Genomic DNA, 20,567 nt, shown 5'->3' with positions numbered 1-20,567 from the left:
AGGTGTCTCACTGTCCACCGTCCCCTCCACCTGCTGAGGACAGTCAGCTCAGATCTTCTGGCTTGTGTTTGTCATTAGCTCCCTCTGTGAAGATGAAGTTCATGTGATGTGGCTGAAAGCTGCTGAATCGACCTGCTGAGATTTTTCATCAAACGGACGTTTCTTTAAATCTCCTGGACAGAAACTTTTAATGACAATTCCCCAAAAATCTTTGGTCCCCAAACTTTGATGCTTTTTGATTTTTTATCTAAACAATGTGAACGCTCAACGCTGCTGAGCGACAGACACCGCCGTCTGTCACGTTCAGGGTCACAACGTTTAACCGCTCACATCAGGACGCTTCGTTCACGGTCTGAGGAGCTGACCTCAGAGTCGCTGCGTTCGCTGACGGCTCGGTGAACTGAAGACGCTGCGTTTGCTGACGGCTTGGTGTCGTCCGAGTCGCTGCGTTCGCTGACGGCTCGGTGAATCGTGTGTGCGTGATATTTTTGTACGTGCGGACTGAAGTGTTTGATTCTGACGGTGCGTTCAGGAACGCTGATAGCTGTGACGATGACGCTGTTGTAAAATGTAACTGAAGGTTTTTAATAATCAGCCGCTGCTTTTTGCTTTTCTTAGTTTTTTAAACTTGTCGTTGAAGTTGTAAAAAGACGAATGTGAAGACGGACGAGCGGGAGACGAGCGGGAGACGAGCCATCGGCTGCCAATCGTGTAAAATAAAGCGGACTCTGTAAATATTCATGGACTGCACCGTCGTCCTCGGAGACGACCACGACTCAGCGTCTCATCTCACCGACTCCAGCTAACCGTCTCTCGGTCCATTTCCTGCTTTAATTTATTGCTGTGACGATATTTATTTTTGGTTTCAGGTCGTATGTACAGTGAAACATTTGTCCTATTTATGTTATTGATCAATAAAAACGGCTTTCATCTGTCACGCTGTCACCGTGTTTGATTGATCAGGGCCCGCTTTTCCAAAACGCCCCAAGGCCCCGAGGACCGTCCAGCAGCCCCGAACCTCAGACTTCAGGACGTTTGTAGGATTTTGGGATATTTTGAGGATTATAGGACATTTATATGATTTTAGGACGTTTCTATGATTTCAGCACATTTCTAGATTTTTAGGACGTTTCTGTGATTTCAGGACATGTCTGGGATCGCTGCCTGCGACTCGTTGCGTGTGAGCGGCGATGTCCAGACTGCGAGGCGTCCTCGGTCACGCTGATGTTCGTGGTTGTGATGGGAGGAGCTCCGTGAGAAGAAGAGACGAGTCGTTGATTCAGACGTTTCAGTTTATTTGTCAGTAAAATAAAACACTTTCAACTTTTAGTCGTCGGCTCTTGTCTCCGTCGCTCCGCTGAAGCCCAAACTTATACTGCGTGTAACCATGGTAACAAGACATGAAAGAGACAAAGCCCGTTTCACACCGACGTCTCCTCCTTCACCTGGACCGCCTCCTCCTGCACCTCCTCCTTCACCTCCCCCTGCAGAAACAAAAGAGTTTAGTTTCAGCAGGGACATTTTGACTTTGAAGTCTCACCAAATTAAAAGTCAGGATATTTACCACCTCAGTGAAAATCTACTATTTATTGATCACATTTTACTTTAACCCTTTAAACCTGATTTCTTTCAAAAACATGGGAGGAGGGCGACATGTAATTTAGCAAGAAATGGTCAAAAAAAAAGAAACCAACCTGAAAATAAGCACAAAAAAGCAAACAAAACCAAACAAGAAAATGATATTTTTAAATTTTCTGTAACAATTTTAAACGTATAATTAGGAGAATTATAAATATGTTTCCCCTTTTTTTATTGCAGTTTGGGACGTTTCTTGCCAACTTGCTCTTTATATTTTGGGTTTTTTTCCGTGTTTTTTAAAGAAATCGAAAGTTAAAATGTTCGTGAAAATCGTCAGACAGCAAAAGAAAACTGATGTCAGTCCAGGTGTTAAAGAGTTAAATTGTAGTGTTTTTTTTTTTTACAAAACACTTTCACGGTTTGATCCGTGCTGGACAAAAGAGACAATTAAAAAATTCTCATGACAATAGCTGATTTTTGTTTTGGGCAGTTTTAATCTTCAGTGTAAACGAACCTCGGCCGTGACGGAGTCAGCGACCTCGGGCCGAGCCGCCGACCTCCCAGCAGCCTCCAGCTGCCGCCGCAGCTCCGCCACTTCCTGCCGAGCCTGAAAAACAACAGAGGAAACGGTGTGAGGTCACTTCCTGCCGTCAGCGTGTGAACGCGATGTTCCTGAGTCGGAGTCGAAGGCCATAAAAATATTTCACTGTTCGAACAATCAGTCGCTGACCTGTGACCCATGTCACTGACCTGTGACCTGTGACCCCTGTGGCTGACCTGTGACCTGTGACCCGTGTGGCTGACCTGTGACCTGTGTGGCTGACCCGTGACCCATGTCACTGACCTGTGACCTGTGACCTGTGACCCGTGTGACTGACCTGTGACCCATGTCACTGACCGCTGACCTGTGACCCGTGTCACTGACCTGTGACCTGTGACCCGTGTCACTGACCTGTGACCTGTGACCCGTGTCACTGACCTGTGCGAGCTCCTGGCTGCAGCTCTGGGTGGCGGCGGCCTCCTCCAGCTGTCTCTCCAGCTGAGCCTCCAGCAGCATCAGCTGCTCCTTCAGCTGAGACACAAAATCAACATTAATGTCCAACTCAAACTGTCTCCTGCTGTCATTCAGACACATGGAGACAAACAGAGACAGACCTGCTGAGTGTCTTCTGGCTCTGTCCTCTGGGACTGGACTTTGTCCTCCAGCAGCTTCAGCTGATCCAGGACCTGCAGACAGCAGCATCACACGCTCAGTCACATGATCATCACCTGCCCACTGTGTTTATGTTAATGAGCTGCAGGTCATGTGATCGAAAAGTAAGAAAACCCAAAAATCTGACAAAGTTTTAACAGTTTTGATAGTTTTAACCCTTTGGTGGCTGTTTGTCTCATTTTAGTCTCTTTTCTTCTTCCTGTTGTGATAATTATTATTATTATTATCATTATTTCTGGGTCAATCAATCAATGTAGCTGCTGATCACTGACATATCCCAGACTGTCGGCAGCTACACTCACACACTGACATATCCCAGACTGTCGGCAGCTACACTCACACACTGACATATCCCAGACTGTCGGCAGCTACACTCACACACTGACATATCCCAGACTGTCGGCAGCTACACTCACACACTGAGGAGGAGGAGGAGCCTGAATTCTGGACTGAATTCTTTTTTTGTTTTGTTTTTTCATCTAAAAACATAGTGGCATCATGACAAAAATGATTAGGACTGATGTTGGTTTAAAAAAATAAATGAAAGAAGAAAATCATGTTAATTTATAATATTTTTTAAAGCTTTTTTGAAAAGTGCATTTTGTGTGCAGAGCGACACGAGCGTGTGAGATATTAAAACGACCCTAAAGGGTTAATTTCAGGTCAGTCGTTGTCAGAATTAACCCCTTCAGCGTCACTGTCATAAAAATCTCACCGTTTGTTTCTGCTGTTCGGCTTCACTCAGTTTGTTCTTCCACACAGTTTCTTCTTCTTCAGAACGCCGCTGCAGAGCCTGAAGCTCCGCCTCCTGTCAACAACAACAAACAACACAGACAAAAAACAAACAAACAAAATAAACCAAAGCTGTAAGGGATCAAAATAACCTTTAAAAAAATAAAGGCTTATTAATTTGCCGTTTTATTTTCATGAAGTCGTTGTTTTTACCGTTTCCTGCAGCAGCTTCGAGTTCTCGTCAAACTTTGTCTGCAGTTCAGTCTGTTTCCTGTCGGCGTCCGTCAGCCTCGACTGCAGCTGAACATCAGCATCGGGATTAAGAATTTAGGACTTCATGAAAAAAATTATTTTTTTAAATAAATAAAATTTGACAAAATGTCTAATTAAAAAAGTTCCCATCCGTAGTTGTGAGTTTGTGGAAATGTACGATGAAGTTTTAGCGCCACGTTGTGGGAAAAAAAAGTTTTTCGACTTCAAGGATAAAGTCATCATATTACGAGAAAAAAGTCATAATATTTTGAGAAATTACAACTTTATTCTTGTAATTTCATGAATTTAATCTCATAAAATCACATTTTTTTAAAACATTTTTGTCATTCAGTGGGATCTCTGATGAAATGAGAACGTGCAGAACGAGCGGCTCGACTTTAACACGTTTTTATACATTTTCACAGAAACTGAAGATTTTGTTCACAAACAACATCGTTATGAACTCAGAACGTTATTTTCCTAAAACTGGAAACCAGTTTCTGAAATTGTTCTTAAATTCCAGAAAAGTTTTTAAATTAAGGTTCAGCAGTTGCGTGCATGTGTGCGTGCGTGAGTGCATGTGTGCGTGCGTGAGTGCATGTGTGCGTGCGTGAGTGCATGTGTGCGTGCGTGAGTGCATGTGTGAGTGCATGTGTGCGTCCATGAGTGCATGTGTGAGTGCATGTGTGAATGCATGTGTGCATGCGTGAGTGCATGTGTGAGTGCATGTGTGCGTGCGTGAGTGCATGTGTGAGTGCATGTGTGAATGCATGTGTGCATGCGTGAGTGCATGTGTGAGTGCATGTGTGCGTGCGTGCGTGCGTTCACCTCGGTGTGCGCGCTCTCTGCTTCACGTTGACTCTCCTGGACTCTCTGCGTGAATCGTTGCAGCCAGTCGCTCTGCAGACAGACACAGTGCTGTTACCCCCTGAGCGCCGACTGTCAGGCTCCAAAACGTCCTCAAAACACTCATATAACAAACAAAGAAATATTCAAGAAGAACCTTGAAATAGTCAAAATAATAAAGTCAGAGCTGTTCGTGTTCACATGCGGGTGCACACACGGTGAGACTACAGGTGTCCCAGCAAACAAAGTTTTGTTTCTGAAAACATTCAGAGAATGTTACAGTGAAACCAATGCAATGTTTTAGAAATGTTTTCTTTTAGTTTCCAGAATGTCCTTAAAGTTCAGGTCAAATACTCTATAAGCATCAAAAATGTTAAAATTAGATTTATTTCCAGACGTGATTGTATTATTATTGTATGTGTAAATCAGTGTATCAAACAGCTGACCGACCTGCTCCGCCTCCACAGAGACGCCCGGAAACAGAACCTGCAGCGACGCCTGGAAGTCCAAGCTCAGGGATGCAAACCTGGTCTCTGCTTCAGTCTGTACAAAAATCAATATTTTTATTTTATTTCACGTTGAAACTTTCGGACTGAAGATCTGATGTTGAGATCTTTAGATATTTAATGAACTGACCATCGCTGCTTTAAGCTCCGCCTCTCGCTGCTCGCTCTCATGCTCTGCGGTCGACATCGCCGCCACTTTGTCCTGCAGCTCCTGAAACACGTAAGTTCAGACAGTTTCACAGTTTTTCAGTCAGAAACTTTTTAATTCATCAAAGTTTTGTCGCTCTGCGAGATCTGAACGAGGCCTCTGATCTGGACTCACGTTGCCGTGGTTACGAGCCTGCTGCAGCTCCTCCCTGAGCTGCTGAAGCTCCTCCTCCAGACGCAGCAGCTGAGAGTCCTCCTCCAGACTGACAAACAACAAACATCAACGATAAACAACAAACATCAACAACAAACATAAAAATAAACAACAAACCTCAACAATAAACAATAAATCTAAACAATAAACATAAACAACAAACATCAACAACAAACATAAAAATAAACAACAAACCTCAACAATAAACAATAAATCTAAACAATAAACATAAACAACAAACATAAACGACAAAGAACAAACATAAACAACAAACTCAACGATAAACAACAAATATAAACAATAAACATAAATAAACATAACAAACAAACATGGATGTCGATCACACGAATCACAGCTGATCTGTGATCAGCTGTGATTCGTGTATTTGTGTTTTCGGTCATTAAATCTCGACTCTTTCTTTACGTTGATTTTCGTTCGATAAAATATGAACAGGTGTTTGTCTGTGGAGCGGTCACATGTCACCGTGTGACCTTCAGTCGGTAAAAACTGAGCGTCGGCTGATCGTCGATCCAGGTGAGTTTGTTACCTTTCAAACGGCTGCTCAGACTCCGTCTCACTTCCTGAACCCTGCAGAGGAGAAGACGAGGAAACGTCACAAACCGAACAAAAGCAAAGAAGCGGCGGATGTTTAATATCCGTCTGTTTTATGATAAACTCAGGCATTCGAATCATGTGTTTTTTGTCCTATGAACTCAAACGTACATCTTTCTGCGTCTGATCGGCGGCTGCTGCCTCGCCGTCCGTCGCTCTGAGGACACAAAGAGACAGAAATCAGAGCTGCAGTTCCTCTGACGTCCACCAGGTGCTGCTGTGATGAACTCTGATGAGGTGAATGTAAAAACTTCTTCTTCGTGTTCCTGCTTCATCAGCTTTAACATCGTATTAAATCACCTTCCTGACCTCTGAGGCTGTGATGACGTCACCAGCTGTAGCTCCGCCCTCAGCTGAGCGAGCTCCGCCTCCAGCCCGCCCACCTGCTCGTCTCTGCGCTGCACGCTGACGGGAAGTCACACAGGAAGTCAAACTACGACATCTGCGCTCAGTTATTGGTTCAATGATGTGAGAGAAGAAGAGTTCGTACCAGTTCTTCAGCTGCTCCACTTCAGTCGAACGTTCCACCTGCGAACACACGAACATGCTGCGTGTTAGCCACGCCCACCATCAGGACACTGACGCGTGCCACTTTTGGCTTTTTTTGTGTATCTGTGTGTTATGTATACTTTTTCCTTTTTTTGAAAGGAAAAAAAAAAGGTTTTCTTTTAAAATTTTTGTTATTTTTCTTTTTCTTTTAACATTTTTGGTGTTTTTTTCTTCTTTTAAAATTTTTGGCTTTTTTCTCTAAAAAGTTTGGCAATTGTTAGAGTGTTGTTGAGTATTGTTTGTGTTTTTTTTTTTCCTTTTTTGGTGATTTTTTAAATGAAAATATTTGGTCATTTTAAAAATCTTTTTTCTTTTAAACTTTCAAACGTTTTTGTTTAAATTTTATTTATTCTTTTTTTTTCTCCTTAAAAATTTTTGGTCAGTGTTTGTTTTGTCTTTTGTCTTTAAGTTTTCTGTCATTTTTAAATAAAAAAAATACATATATATATTTTCATACATTTAAAAACAACAACAACCAGACTCTTTAAATTAGAAACTTTGCCAAAATAAAACATTTTTTAATCTCATGCAGAGTTTGAAAAAGTCCCCACAGCTTTTATCTCGTCACTCTGCTGTTACCTGGACTGCAGCCTGGCTCTCCAGCTGCACCTTTAGCTCCTGCAGTTCAGCCTCTCTGGACGCCAGCGCCCCCTTCAGATCTGAGGCAGAAACAGCAGAAGGACAGCAGACCTATTTTATTTAAATTGTTAATCATCAAAAAAAGATTTAAAAGAAAAAAATCAAAATTATTAAAAGAAAAAATATCTCGGGGCCACAGGATCGGAGAGCATGTTTTCACTAAAAAGAGTTCTGGGGGCGTCTGGTGGCTCAGTGGACAGAGCGGCGCCCCACGTACAGAGGCTGTGTCCTCGCCAGTGTGGCCGCGGGTTCAAGTCCGGCCTTGGCCTTTTGCTCCGCCTCTCTCTCTCCCCCTTTCACGCTCACACTGTCCTGTCCATCAAAGCCAATAAAAGCCCAAAAAAAGTCCAAAAAAAAAAAAAAAGACTTCCTGGCCGTCCCTGAAACACGTGTCCTCGGGTTTCTCACACTTCTGCTCTTGTTTTGATTTCTTGTTTGTTTTTTAAGATATTTTTTTTAGCTTTTATTGCTTTTAATGGACAATAAAAGTCCAGTTTTAAAAGACAGTTTGAGCGTGAAAGCAGGAGACTGAGAGGGGGCGACATGCAGCAAAGGTTCGGGGCCGGAATCGAACCAGCGGCTGCTGCGATACAACCTCTGTATGTGGGGCTCTGTCCACTGAGCCACCAGCCGCCCCGTTTGACTTCTAAGGAGCCAGTGATCTTTAGTTAGCTTCATGCTGACGGAAACACTGACCGCTGGCAGCAGCAGCTTCCTGCTGCGACGCCTGCAGCTCCTGACCGACGTCCTCCAGTCGCTGCTGCAGAGCGCGCTCAGCGTCCGCACGCAGCACCTGCAGACAGGAAACACTTCTGTTAATGTGGGTCAGTAAAATGAAGGAGAGAAAAGTCTCCGTTTGAACGAAGTCAGAAACGACGAGTTTCCTCGGCTCAGCAGCTCGTGTGGTTCTGACCTGAGCTTGGGCCAGTTCTTGCTCGGCGGCAGCCATCTTGGCCTCCAGGCTCTTCCTGCGCTCCTCGGCGGCCCGCAGAGCGTCGGTCCGCTCGGTCAGCTCCCGACCCAGACGGACACAGTCCTGCCGGAGACGAGCCAGCTCCGCGTTCTGCCTGCAGGGGGTCAGACCGGATCGCAGTCCGCAGTCAGGAGTGTATAACAGGCCTCATTACGGTCACATTTGGACATGAAGACCACGTGGAAGGAACCTGCACCGGGACTTCGTCAACGTTAACATTTGGCATCTCAAAAAGTCATCAAACTGGAACTCTGACTTTCTGTGTATCAGGTCTGTTCACGTCAGAGGAACTTCCATCGGTCAGATACTGTAACGTTCACAGGAAATGTGGAACGTCGTTGTTTACATGTTTACGCTGAAGATCATGTGACTCGTGGATACCTGGCTCGTGTGTTACCTGCTCTCGGCCTGGCTGGTGGCCTGGTTCAGGGCGTCTCGGAGGATGGCGTTCTCCTGCTGCAGTCGGGCCAGCTGAGCGTTGGGACCGTTCTCCAGTTGTTCCTGCAGACTCCCGATCTGTTCCAGTTCAACAGCCAGTTAGCTAAACACGCTACAAACACTGCCGATGTCCCAGCTGAGACTCGAGAACTGGGACTATGAACTTTTAAGGGAAAATGTTTGTAATGATCAGCATTCGGAGACACGACAGACTCTGAATTCAGTCTGAAGGCCTGTGACGTGACTTGGATCTACCTTCAAGGACGAATATCCAAACTTGCCACTAAAGACTTCCGAGTTGGTCAAACAAACCTTGTGGTTGAGTTGCTGGGTAAGTTTCAGGTGTTCCTGGTTAGCAGTCTCCATTCTGGCCCGCATGGCGTCGATCTCCTGAACCCGAGAGCTAAGCTCCGCCTTCAGACGGGCGTCCAAAGACGCCATCTTGGATTTCTCTGCGCCGAGTTCCTGAAACGAAAAACCTCACAATTCGAACATGTTCATACTCGCAATCGACATAAAAAAAACAGTTGAAATGTTTTCTTACAACCATGACTCATCTGTTTCTGATGCTGAATCACCGTTCGGTGTCCAGAATCCAGTAACCCAGCTGCCTATATTTGGTTCTTAAAACGTCCTGAGAATGTTTGAATGAAACCACTGAATGTTTCAGTAAAGTTTTCAGAGGCAAGTTTGCTTTATGTTCCCAGAACGTTCTTCTTTGAGTTTGGGCAACGTTCTCTATAAACATTTTTTTAAAAATTAATAATTTATTATTTTTTATTGTTAACTTATCACAGTATTTTTTTATCTTTAAAAAAAGGTCTGTAGTCTCAGTCCTCAATAACGCGTTCTGAATTTTGCTTTGAAAATGTTCTTCCTTTGTTCTCATGTAACATTGTGAGAACGTTTCATAAAGAACATTCTCTGATCTGTCAGCGTCACCAAAACACCCTCACAGTGTTGCAGCTCAAACGTTATGTCTTATTTAACCTCACGGGAACATTATTAGAAATGAGAAACTTTCTTAAAATGTTCTTTGAATGTTAGATTAAAATGTTTTCCTTCAAACATTATTGTAACTTGTAGGGAACGTTGGCTAACGTTGTGGGAACGTTCCCTGCTGGTTGTTTGAGACACTTGTGATGATTCGACGTCTCGTCTGTCTGGAACTCTCACGTTTATTCGGACTCGTCGTTGTTTCTCGGCGCCTTCAGAGATGTTTTTGTCGAGGCGGCGTTGCTCACCTTGCTGAGCTCTCGGAGGCGGTTCTTGGCGGCGGCGGCGTCCTCCTGCTCGGTGGTCAGCTGCTTCTCTTTCTCCTCCAGCTGTTTCTTCAGAGAGGACAGAGCGTCTCCTTTCTGACAGGCCTGACGTCAAACAAAGACGCAACGTTACCGTCTGAACTCGACACGGACACTTTCACACGCAGGCCGGGTCAGGTGGGCTTTGAAGGAAGAGATGTCGTGAAAATAGTAAAATGAAAGTATCCACGCCAGAGACAACAGCAACGACGACAACAACAACAACAACAACAACAACAACAACAGCTAACGACAGCTGTGATCAGGTGTTGCTGCTGTATGACAGCGTCACACTTAAAGCTTGTGTTGTTGCACCACCTCACAGACAAACGGACGCATCTGCTGCACCCGATGTTTGTGCTCCGCCTCCGAAAAGTTTTTAAAAATCAACAAAAATTATAAAGGAAAAACATTCATGAAGAAGAAAGAAAATTGCCAGAAGTTTGAAAGTTTAAAAATGTTCAGAAGTTTTGAAGGACAAAAAATTACCCAAAAAATTTCAAAAGAAAAATAATTGCCAAAAGTTTTTGACAATCACCAAAATCTTAGAGAAAAAAAATTGCCCCAAAATTTTAAAAGAAAACAAAAATAACCAAAAGTTTTAAAAGAAAAATTGCAAAAGTTCTTATTATAGAAACATTTAAAGAAAAATAAAATCACCAAAAGTTTGAAAAAGTCATTATCAACTTTAAAGGAAAACAAATCACCAAAAATTTTAACGGAAAAACAAATTACTAAAACGTTCAAAATAAAAATAAATATTGACAAAAGTTTTTAAAAATTACCAAAAATTTTAAAGGAAAAATAAATCAACAAAAGATTTACAGTAAAAAAAGCTGCCAATTAAAAACAAACTTCAAAGTCATTTTTTCAAACATGTTTACTTTCTGCTGCAGAGGTTTGTGTCCTGAGCTAACTGCTAACTGTGGTTTTTGAATCTACCAGCTGCCAGGAGTCGTGGCGGGCGCCAGCCTTCAGGTTCAGGACCTCCATGAGTTTGTGCATCTCGTCGTCGCTGAGCGTCGCGTTGGACACGGCGGACAGCAGCTCGCCGTACGGCGGCGGCGGGGAGGAGTTGGGGGACTCGGTCACTTCAAGAAAAAAATGGGACAAAACACAACTCTCAGTTTCTCAGAAATTCGAAAAGTCCAACAATCGTTTTTGTTTTCACGGTCTCTGGCTGTGATGTACGGTGTAAATGTAACGATTCTTTGATTTTAGGTTTGGAAGCCATGTTTTCTTTAAAAATCACAAAAAATTTGAAAAAAAAAAAAAAAAAAGTCCCCCTTCCCTCAAAAAAGTCGAAAATTGTAAAAGAAAAATAAAACGCGGCCTCCAAACCTGCGCGGCCTCTGTCTCTCACCTGGCTCAGGTTTGTTCTTGGACTTCTTCTTCTTGTTCGCCGTCTCTTTGGGTTCTTCAGTTTTCGCCGCTGGCGGCTCTTTGACATCAGTAACGACCTTCACCGGACGAACTTCTACCACCGGCGCCATCGCCATCACCACAACTTCCTTAGCAACGATTTCCACCGCAGCAGGCGGCTCCACCTTGGCGGACTTCTTCTTCTTCTTCTCCTTCAGTGAGGCGGCGGGGGGAGACTCGATGGTGGCGGTGGCGGGGACCACGGCGGGTTCTGGTTCTGGTTCAGGTTCCGGTTCAGGTGTTGGTTTGGGTTCAGGGGCGGCGACAGGCTCTGCAGTAGGTTCTGGTTCAGATTCTGGCTCGGTGGAGGCCACCGCCTCCTCGCCGCTGTCACTGGCGGGTTCCGAGGGCCTCCCGTCCAGCCGCTCCTCCTTCCTCTTGGCTTTGTTCTTCTTGTCCTGCGTCTTGTCCTTCTTCTTCTTCTCTGCTCTCTGCGTCTGCGTTTGGACCAGCGAGCGGCGCTGTTTGGCCAGCGCCTCCTCGTACGACGTCTCCTTCATGGACAGCGTGGAGACGAGGGCGATGCCCACCGCCGAGATGAACATGAAGCCCCCAAAGACCATGAAGCCGAGCGTCTGCGGGTCGGAGACGTCCATGACTGATCCGTGTCAAACAGGAAGTCTGGAGGGGAAAGACAGACAACATTTAACATTTTTAACATTTGAAGACAAGCTGGAGGACACAAGAGGACGAGTCCTAAAATCCACCAAATGTCCTAAAATCCTAAAAATATCCTAAAACTGGAGACATGTCGTAAAATAAACGTCCTAAAATTTGAGAGTGTCTTAAAATCCTAGAAACTTTCAAAAATCCCAGAAATGTCCTTAATTTTTCTAAAAGCATCTTCCAAATCTGCGAGCCCAAATTTTCTTTCTTCTAAATTTTTGCAGATTTTTTAAATATATATTTTGGTGGGTTTTTTTGGCAGCTATTTTTTTGGAGGTACTTTCGGGTTAGGAACTGTGCAGTTTCTGCTTTTTTCGTGGATAGCATGATTTTCAAAATAAATGTACTGCACATAAAGCTCCTCATTTTTTAGTTTTTTTCCTGAAATAAACAAAAGAACGTGTTCAAAAAAAACCATCACGTTTGACTTCAAATCATTTTGGTTCCTGTTCATTCACACGGTGACTTCAGCTCACAAACAAACAAACAAATGTTTCTGTCCTTTATGGAAACGTATCGATCAGTCTTTGTTTACCTGCCGACCTCTGCCCGGAGGTCAAAGGTCACCGTCCGTGTGTTCGGTCGCTGATTGACTCTGAAGCTTTATTCGGTCGGCTGGTTCAAACGCGTTTAAATGACGTGATAAAAAAGTCTGAATGATGTGAAACTGGTCTGATAACGTTGATCTGCTGCTCTGAGCCAATCACACGCCTCGTCGATCAGTTCAGAGCCGATCAGTCTGCTCGTTATCGTCCTGAGTCGTCGCTTCGTCCATCAGGTACGAAAAACATGGAAAACGTCTCGTTGATTAGAGTCGTCGCTGAGCTCAGCGATCAAACACAGACGGAGCCTTCGCACACTTTCATTCAGCTTTTCACGAGTATTTAACCCTTTGAACTCTGGACACATTAACGCAGTTTCTTTCAAAAACGCGAGAAAAAAGGCGACGAGCAATTCGGTAACAAATGTTTCAAAAATGAGCTGATTAAGAAAATCATTTTTTAAAAAGCGAAGGAAAAATGTCTTTTTATTAGGATCATTTCTAATTTTCATAATTGCACATTTAAAATCACATTAATATTTAAGCACCACTCAAGTTATTTTCCAAGTTGTTTTTTTTTAAATTTTTATTATTTTCAGGGTTTTTTAAATTTTGGGGTCATTTCCTGAATTGTTCGGCGAGGTCACAGACCGCACGCCGCATCTGTGTTTTCATCAAAAACCTGTGATGACACAAACCGCCTGCAGGAAACACGCTAAAGACACGCCGCAGCGTTACTGATCAACACAGATATGTTATTGATTGTTTTCACAAACAGAAACTCATTTATTTAACCCTTTCACGTCCCGCTCAGCTGTTTGCTGGAGCTCATTTTGAGTCTCTTTATCTTTAACCTTTGACCTCTGAGCAGATTTGGTTCATTTTCTTTTGAAAAAGGAGAAAAAATACAACCAGCAACTTGGCAAGAAATGTCCCACAAAAGTTTTTTAAAAGCTAAAGGGGAAAACGTCCTGAAAACAAGATTTGTTAACTATCATAAATCTACATTTAAAATGATTTTATGGGTTTGTAATGATTTTTAAAGCACGTTTTCCCGGGTACTTTGCTTATTTTTTTGTTATTTATTTCTACTTTTTTTTCTTCTAATTTTCAGGTATTTTTTTAGCGCTGAGTTCTCGCTCATTTTTTGGTCATTTCTTTTTTTTGTTGCTCATTGCCCTTTTCTCGTGTTTTTGAAAGAAATCAAGTCAATTTGTTCAGATATCAAAGAGTTAATGTGAAATTGATCTTATGAACACATTAATACAGCATATTATTACCACATATAAATACCACATATTAATCCGTAGATAACAATGACTGATTCATATACTTTTTACTGATATGGACTCTGAATCGTGTGATGTTTTTCTCTTTATTCTTTCAGTACATTTTGTTCCCAAACCTTCTGTCACTGTTACTGACTCAAATTCAACATTTTCTATTTTTTTTAATGCATAAAAATATCTGAATATTTGAGAAACACAAAAAGCAAATTATTTTTTTAAGAGACAGCAGAAATATTTTAAATAAATGTGAATAACGAAGTGTTATTAACGTGGGAGAGAAAGAGATCCGTTCAGGATGTTTAATGTCTGACTGTGTTTAACAGAACAAACAGAGAGTTTGAAAAAGAGCAACGTGTCCGAGTCCACAATTAACCCTTTGTACTGTCAACACACACACACACACACACACACACACACACACACACACACACACACACACACACGGTTATGTAACTCACTTCAGTTTCTTGTGGTTTCACATTAAAACTCACTTTCAACTAAAAATACAACTTTCATGCACAGATGAGCTCACGTGCAGCCTGTAGCTCTCACACACACACACACACACACACACACACACACACATTTATCACTATGCATTCATAGATTTTACCATTTTAAAGGTGGACACACTCTCATCCTCTCACACACACTGAAATCAGACTTTTCTTTCTCTGAAACGTCTCTCTGCAGCTGTTTAAACATCCTGTTCTCTCTGAACTCTTTGATCTTTTAGGACTTTAAAATTCACCATTTCTTCACAAAAACCTTTCAGTCCGACTTTAACTCTTCACTGTCACTTTCAGCTGGAAACAAAAACACTGAGCAGTTTGGATGTTGTTAAATAAAGTTGAATAAAGTTTTTCTCACCTCAGCTCAGTCTGTCAGGCTGCTGCAGAGTCGTGGCACTTTCTCTGAACGGGACCTGAAGCCCCGCCCCCCCGCCGGCACCGCGGCTCCTCATTGGTCAGCGGGGACGTCACATTCAAGATACCGAGCTCACCGACTGGCCTCATGGGAAATGCAGTCCCGATCAAACTCCAGATTTGACAAACGGTAATGTAATACTACTACTACTACTACTACTACTACTACTAATAATAATAATAATAATAATAATAATACTAATAATTATTATTGTTTAAATTTGTGAATCTCTTATACAGAGTTACAAAGTCTTTACAGAGACACAAAATAAAAAAGACAAGACAAAAAAAATCAAGTTTTAAAAGAAGATTGATAAAAATCTACTTTATTTTTGCTGTTTCAAGAATAAAAATGACTTTTTCTATAAAACACGTTTCTAGGATCTTTGCTGTGTTATGTTTAAAACATGCAGAAAGCACTAAACAGTCATTTATGTTATTTTAATTATTTGTATTATTTTGACTGTTTTGTTTAGAAATAAAATGTCTGTCAGATTTAGATACTTTTAATAATGACACGGGAAAATTCGTTTGTTCATCTTAACCTCCACAGATAAGTCACTGAAACGTGCAGAAACATAAACAGATGAGCAATAAATACAAAGAAAATATGAGTTCAGTGGAAGAAAAAAACCTAAGTTAAAAGTTCACGGACCCTGAGGTCCTCCGGCACCGGCCTTTTAACCATATCACAAGTTAGCTCTAAAAGAAATGGGGAGGCGGCTTTCAGTTACTATGGCCCCCGTCTGTGGAACAGCCTGCCGGAGAACCTCAGGATCACAGACAGTGTTGAGGTTTTTAAAAAGAGGCTCAGGACCCATCTTTTCAATCAGGCTTTTAACTAACTAACTAACTAGCTAACTATTTATTTATTTATTCAACTTTTTTATTTTATCTTATTCCACTGTTTTAGTCTCCCATTTATTTATTTATTTATTTATTAGCTGTTATAATGTTTAAACTATTTTACTGTGCACTTGTATTCTTTGTCTTATTTTACTGTTTCAGTCCCTTACGTTCTTAGCTTTTATGTTCTTTACCTTATTTTATTGTGTTAGTTTTTAGCTCCAGTGTTTCCTCATCAGGGCCTACCGGACTGGGAGTGGTCTCTGGTCCACCATTGGGGGTGCTGTACCGTGGACTGTTTCGGCCCGGGTGGCTAGAGGGCTCGGCATCTTGGTGCGGGCACTCCTGTCCGCCCGGGTTGGGATGGTCTCTGTGGCGGCGCCCCGGCGGTGCTGGACCGTGACCTCTCAGTGAGGTTGGCCCCCAAAGGTAGCTTCTCCCTCGCCTCAGGTCTCAGTGCCTAGCCATGTCTCTTTAGTAACAGCTGGTGTGTGTTGGTGTGTGTGTGCGTGTGTGTGGGTGGTGAGGGGGGGGTGATCGGGTGCCTATGTGAATATGTGTGGGAATATCTACATGATTGTGTGTGTTTTGTTGCGTACGTATATGTGGTGGGGGGGGGGGGGGGGGGGGTCAGGCTGTCTGTATTTTTCTTGATTTTCTTTGATGTTTTTCATTTCTGTTATTGTTTTTAATCTCTGTGAGGCACTTTGTGTTACTCTTTGTATGAAAAGTGCCATACAAATAAAGATTTGATTGATTGATTGAAAAGAAAAAGAGCTAAAAAGCTTGATCATCAATACAATAATTTAAAAAAATTAAAACTCATTTCTGTTGGAGAAATTACTTTAAATCTCTATAACAGGAAGTAATAGAAATCAAGTAAATATTTTGAATAAATTTGCATTTTAGTAAGTAGTAATTATTAGCAATAATAAGTCATTAGTATAGTATAGTATATAGTATATTAAATAATAAGTAATAGTAAGTATTATTTCTGTGACAGACGTAATCAAACACATTTGAAATCAAATGTTGAAAATTCATGTTGAATAATAAAAAACATCACTTGTGTCACAAAAACATTTGTTGCTTATTTTTTGTCACATTTAGAAAAAATAGAGTCGAAAGTACTTCAAATATTATTTTCCTAAAAAGGTAAAAGGAGTAAATCTGATTATTCTTAACCCTTCAAAACCTGAGCAAATTGGTTTGATTTCTTTCATTGGGGGGAAAAAGCCGATGACCAGTTTGGCAAGAAATGTGTAAAATAAATTAGTAAAAGAAAACAATGAATTTTAATTCTATTTTAATTTTAATGTTAAAATAATTTTAAAAATATGGATAGATTTAAAGAATAACAATTATATTTATCAATATAATAATTTTATATTTAAAATTGTGTTACATGATATATTATATTATACAATAAATACATATTTTTTTAGGTCACTGTCTTTTTTTGTTTGTTTTGTTTCTATTTTTGGGGCCATTCTCGTCAGCTCGCTGTGCTCAGGGTTCAGAGGGTGAATCTTGTCGGGGAGTCAGTTCACAGGGACGCCGCGGGGGGGCGCTGTCCTGAGCCCGGAGGACCGACCGCAGAAGACGCAGGAACCGTAGAAGAAGAGCAGTGAACGCGCTCGGCGCCGGTTAGCAGCAGGCTAACGCGAAGCTAACGGCTGACGGGATGTCCGCGGCCTCTAAAGTGGTTCTGGGAGTCTCTGTGGGTCTGACTCTGAGCACCGTGACCGCCGTCCACCTCAAACAGTCCTGGGACAGACAGGTAAACCGGGCCGAGCCGAGCCGGGCCGACAGCGGAGCTAACGGTTAGCTCAGAGGCAGCTAACGGGTGTCGCTGAGGTCACGGGACGTTAACGGACCGTTTTGTCGTTAAAAATGAAAAACGGACAAACTGCGGTTTGTTTAAGTTTGACGGAAGTGAAGCAGATTCACTTTAGCTTCAGTGTAACGAAAAAACAGCCGCTCAGCCTGAGCGAAGCTACCGTTAGCAGCTAACACAAACATCCGGTGCAGCTTTTCAAAATAGAGGCGACAGAAAAACTGAAGCTTTTACCATTTTTAAACATTAAATATTAAAATACTTTGAATAGAAATTGAATATTTTAATAAACATCGACTGTTTAAATGATTCAATTATAAATATACATATAAAGAGACGTTTTTGTATGATAAAGATGGAGTCGATGATCGGGAAAATATTTTGAATCTATTAAATTTGTGCGGAAAATGTTACCTTCATAAATGTTAATGGACTCAAAGAAATCAAAAATAAAAGAATTAAAAACTGAAAAAAGCATTTCAAACACTACACGGACTGAAGTACGACAAAGCTGAGAAAACACGAGATATCTGTAAAACTTTAAATATTAGTAATTATTTCCTTGGTCGACGTTATGTATACTGCGTCTGTTTGTATGTATTATTGTATATGTTTTTATGTATGTCTATATGTTTGTATATATTAATCTATGTTTGTGTTTATGTATGTATGTTTATTTAGGTATGTATGTTTCTTTATCTATGTATATGTTTGTATTTATGTATGTATGTTTGTTTGTATGTATGTATATATGTTTGTATGTATGTATATATGTTTGTATGTATGTATATATGTGCTATGTGTGTTTGTATGTCAGTCCTGTTGTCTGTTAGTGTAACTTTAATTTGAAGGTCAGTTTAGCAAAGGGAAGTAGTTTGTTTTGTCAACGTTTTTATTTGATTACAAAAAAATTATAGTCAAGCTGAAACTATTATCATTTTTCATTAATCTGCCTGTTAGTTTTTTGATTGATTTGTCAATTAACTGCAATATTTGGTGCATTAATTCAACTGCAGCATTCATTATTCAAATGTGTGTTATTCTTCCAACTCTTGATAGTAGGTGATATTTGACATGTGACACATATTATATATATTCTTATTGTTATTCTTACTGATGCATAGCACTGTTGTTAATTGTAGCGTTGCACACATATTTAATTTTTTACATTTTGAACTGACATACTAGTTGTAAACATTTCATTGTAGCATCAGGCACAGTTTTATATTTTACACACTTTACACTCAGCACATTACAGATATCTATAATTTTAAATGTTTACATATTAGTGCTAATTGTCTATTACTGTATTTATTTACATTTTTACATACTTTCCATACTCAGCACATTATGCATGTTGTTAATTTGAAATACATACTAGTGCTAATTGATTACCATTGTTGTATTTATATTTTAGATTTTTACATACTTGTGCTGGTACTTATTTTTTACTTCCTATAATTCACAGTTTCCCTCTGGGAATCAATAAAGTATTTCCGATTCTGTTTGTCGATAAAATGTCAGAAAAAAGTGAATCTGTGTAATTTTCCAGAGCCCACGTTGATGTCTTCTTGACGTATGTTTATCCACAAACTGTCCAAAAATCCAAAACTGTTCAGTCTCTCATCATATGACAAAGACAAAAATCAATTCTCACATTAAAGAATCTGAATGATTTTTAGCTTAATGGACTAATCGTTGCAGCTGCAGTGCCTGAAGATGTGACTGTCGGTCATATTTCAGATATTAACCCAGATGTTTCTGTGTGATTTTGGGATGCAGCGTCTCCACGACGGCGTGATTCGGGATCTGGAGCGTGTGGAGAGGAAGAAGGAGAATCTGCGTCTGCTGGAGGAGCAGAGGACTCTGACCAGACAGCTGGAGGAGGACAGACGACGGAGACAGACACAGGACCAGTGAGACAGGTAAACACACCTACTCACACAGGTAAACACACCTGTTCACACAGGTAAACACACCTGCTCATGCAGGTAAACACACCTGTTCACACAGGTTAACATACCTGTTCACACAGGTAAACACACCTGTTCACACAGGTAAACACACCTGTTCACACAGGTTAACACACCTGTTCACACAGGTAAACACACCTGTTCACACAGGTTAACACACCTGTTCACACAGGTTAACATACCTGTTCACACAGGTAAACACACCTGTTCACACAGGTTAACACACCTGTTCACACAGGTAAACACACCTGTTCACACAGGTAAACACACCTGTTCACACAGGTAAACACACTTGCTCATTAGGGCTTTGACAGTATGGATTTTTTTTGTCACCGCGGTGATGGAGTGGTGCATTATTTCTTCAGCTCCAGCAGTGACAGCGGCGCGGCGATGGACAGCAGCAGCGAGCCGCTGGGCGGGGGGGGGGACGAGGCGGCCTGCACGTCAGCCTCAGAGGGTCGGGGGGAGGGGGAGGTGGAGGGGGAGACGCTGCTGATCGTGGAGTCGGAGGACCAGGGGTCGGTGGATCTGTCACATGACCAGAGCGGAGACTCTCTGACCAGCGACGTGGGCGAGGAGCCCGACGGAGGCTGGGCCTGCGAGGACATGTCCTTCTACTGCGACCGCTGCCACAAGTGGCTCCCTGCAGGTCGGGACTTCTTAGCTTGATTTAATGCCTATTTAAAACTTTATTGGTGGCCGTCTTCAGCTGGTGCATTTGGTGTCCAGGTGTGTCTCTGTCCTTCAGCAGTTTGAGTTTCTGACTGTTTTTTGGAAAACTAAATATACCCTGAAATGTTTGAAAAAGTCCTGGAATTTTGTTTTTCAAACCTGTATGGTAACACATAATGTGTTCAAGATGTGATGCTTGGGGTCATTTTCAGGATTAAAAGAAAAAAGAAATCGCCCCAGTTTCTTTCTTATACCATCAACAAAAATGTTTAAGGAGCAAAAAAATGCCAAAATATTTTCTTCAAAAATTGCCAAAAGTTTTTAGAAATTCATCAAAAATGTTTTCTTTAGAATATCTAAAATTAAATATCTTAATACCTAAATATTTATAATAT

The 20,567-nt window shown here is 41.6% G+C and overlaps 2 protein-coding genes across 4 annotated transcripts; one reads left to right on the top strand and one right to left on the bottom strand.

The window, feature by feature from the left end:
* Window positions 1-1,394: 1,394 nt before the first annotated feature.
* On the bottom strand, window positions 1,395-14,824 carry rrbp1b (ribosome binding protein 1b). Of its 3 annotated transcripts, none has more exons than XM_042485252.1 (23): window positions 14,789-14,824; window positions 11,364-12,043; window positions 10,943-11,091; window positions 9,944-10,066; window positions 9,012-9,164; window positions 8,659-8,777; window positions 8,202-8,355; window positions 7,985-8,081; window positions 7,229-7,308; window positions 6,591-6,628; window positions 6,401-6,505; window positions 6,212-6,257; window positions 6,036-6,076; window positions 5,450-5,537; window positions 5,258-5,338; window positions 5,072-5,164; window positions 4,604-4,675; window positions 3,737-3,823; window positions 3,507-3,599; window positions 2,734-2,805; window positions 2,558-2,650; window positions 2,093-2,185; window positions 1,395-1,484 (listed from the first exon to the last, which is right to left on the bottom strand). In XM_042485252.1, the coding sequence occupies exons 2-23, from the start codon at window positions 12,016-12,018 to the stop codon at window positions 1,422-1,424; spliced, it is 2,595 nt and encodes an 864-aa protein (XP_042341186.1). In that variant the 5' UTR covers window positions 12,019-12,043; window positions 14,789-14,824; the 3' UTR covers window positions 1,395-1,421. The 3 variants fall into 3 exon arrangements, with proteins under 3 accessions (XP_042341186.1, XP_042341187.1, XP_042341188.1); XM_042485253.1 differs by having other exon boundaries at window positions 6,410-6,505; XM_042485254.1 differs by lacking the exons at window positions 1,395-1,484; window positions 2,093-2,185 and adding an exon at window positions 2,392-2,436 and having other exon boundaries at window positions 2,538-2,650.
* A 2,472-nt stretch (window positions 14,825-17,296) lies between these two features.
* LOC121942139 (protein PET117 homolog, mitochondrial) lies at window positions 17,297-20,403 on the top strand. The gene is made up of 3 exons (XM_042485265.1): window positions 17,297-17,470; window positions 19,310-19,452; window positions 19,866-20,403. The coding sequence occupies exons 1-2, from the start codon at window positions 17,375-17,377 to the stop codon at window positions 19,445-19,447; spliced, it is 234 nt and encodes a 77-aa protein (XP_042341199.1). The 5' UTR covers window positions 17,297-17,374; the 3' UTR covers window positions 19,448-19,452; window positions 19,866-20,403.
* The last annotated feature ends 164 nt before the right edge of the window (window positions 20,404-20,567 follow it).

This window comes from Plectropomus leopardus, chromosome 4 (assembly GCF_008729295.1).
Source record: "Plectropomus leopardus isolate mb chromosome 4, YSFRI_Pleo_2.0, whole genome shotgun sequence".
NCBI lineage: Eukaryota > Metazoa > Chordata > Actinopteri > Perciformes > Serranidae > Plectropomus > Plectropomus leopardus.
Note: the sequence above shows the minus strand (reverse complement) of the source record. Positions and strands in the feature narration are given on the sequence as shown.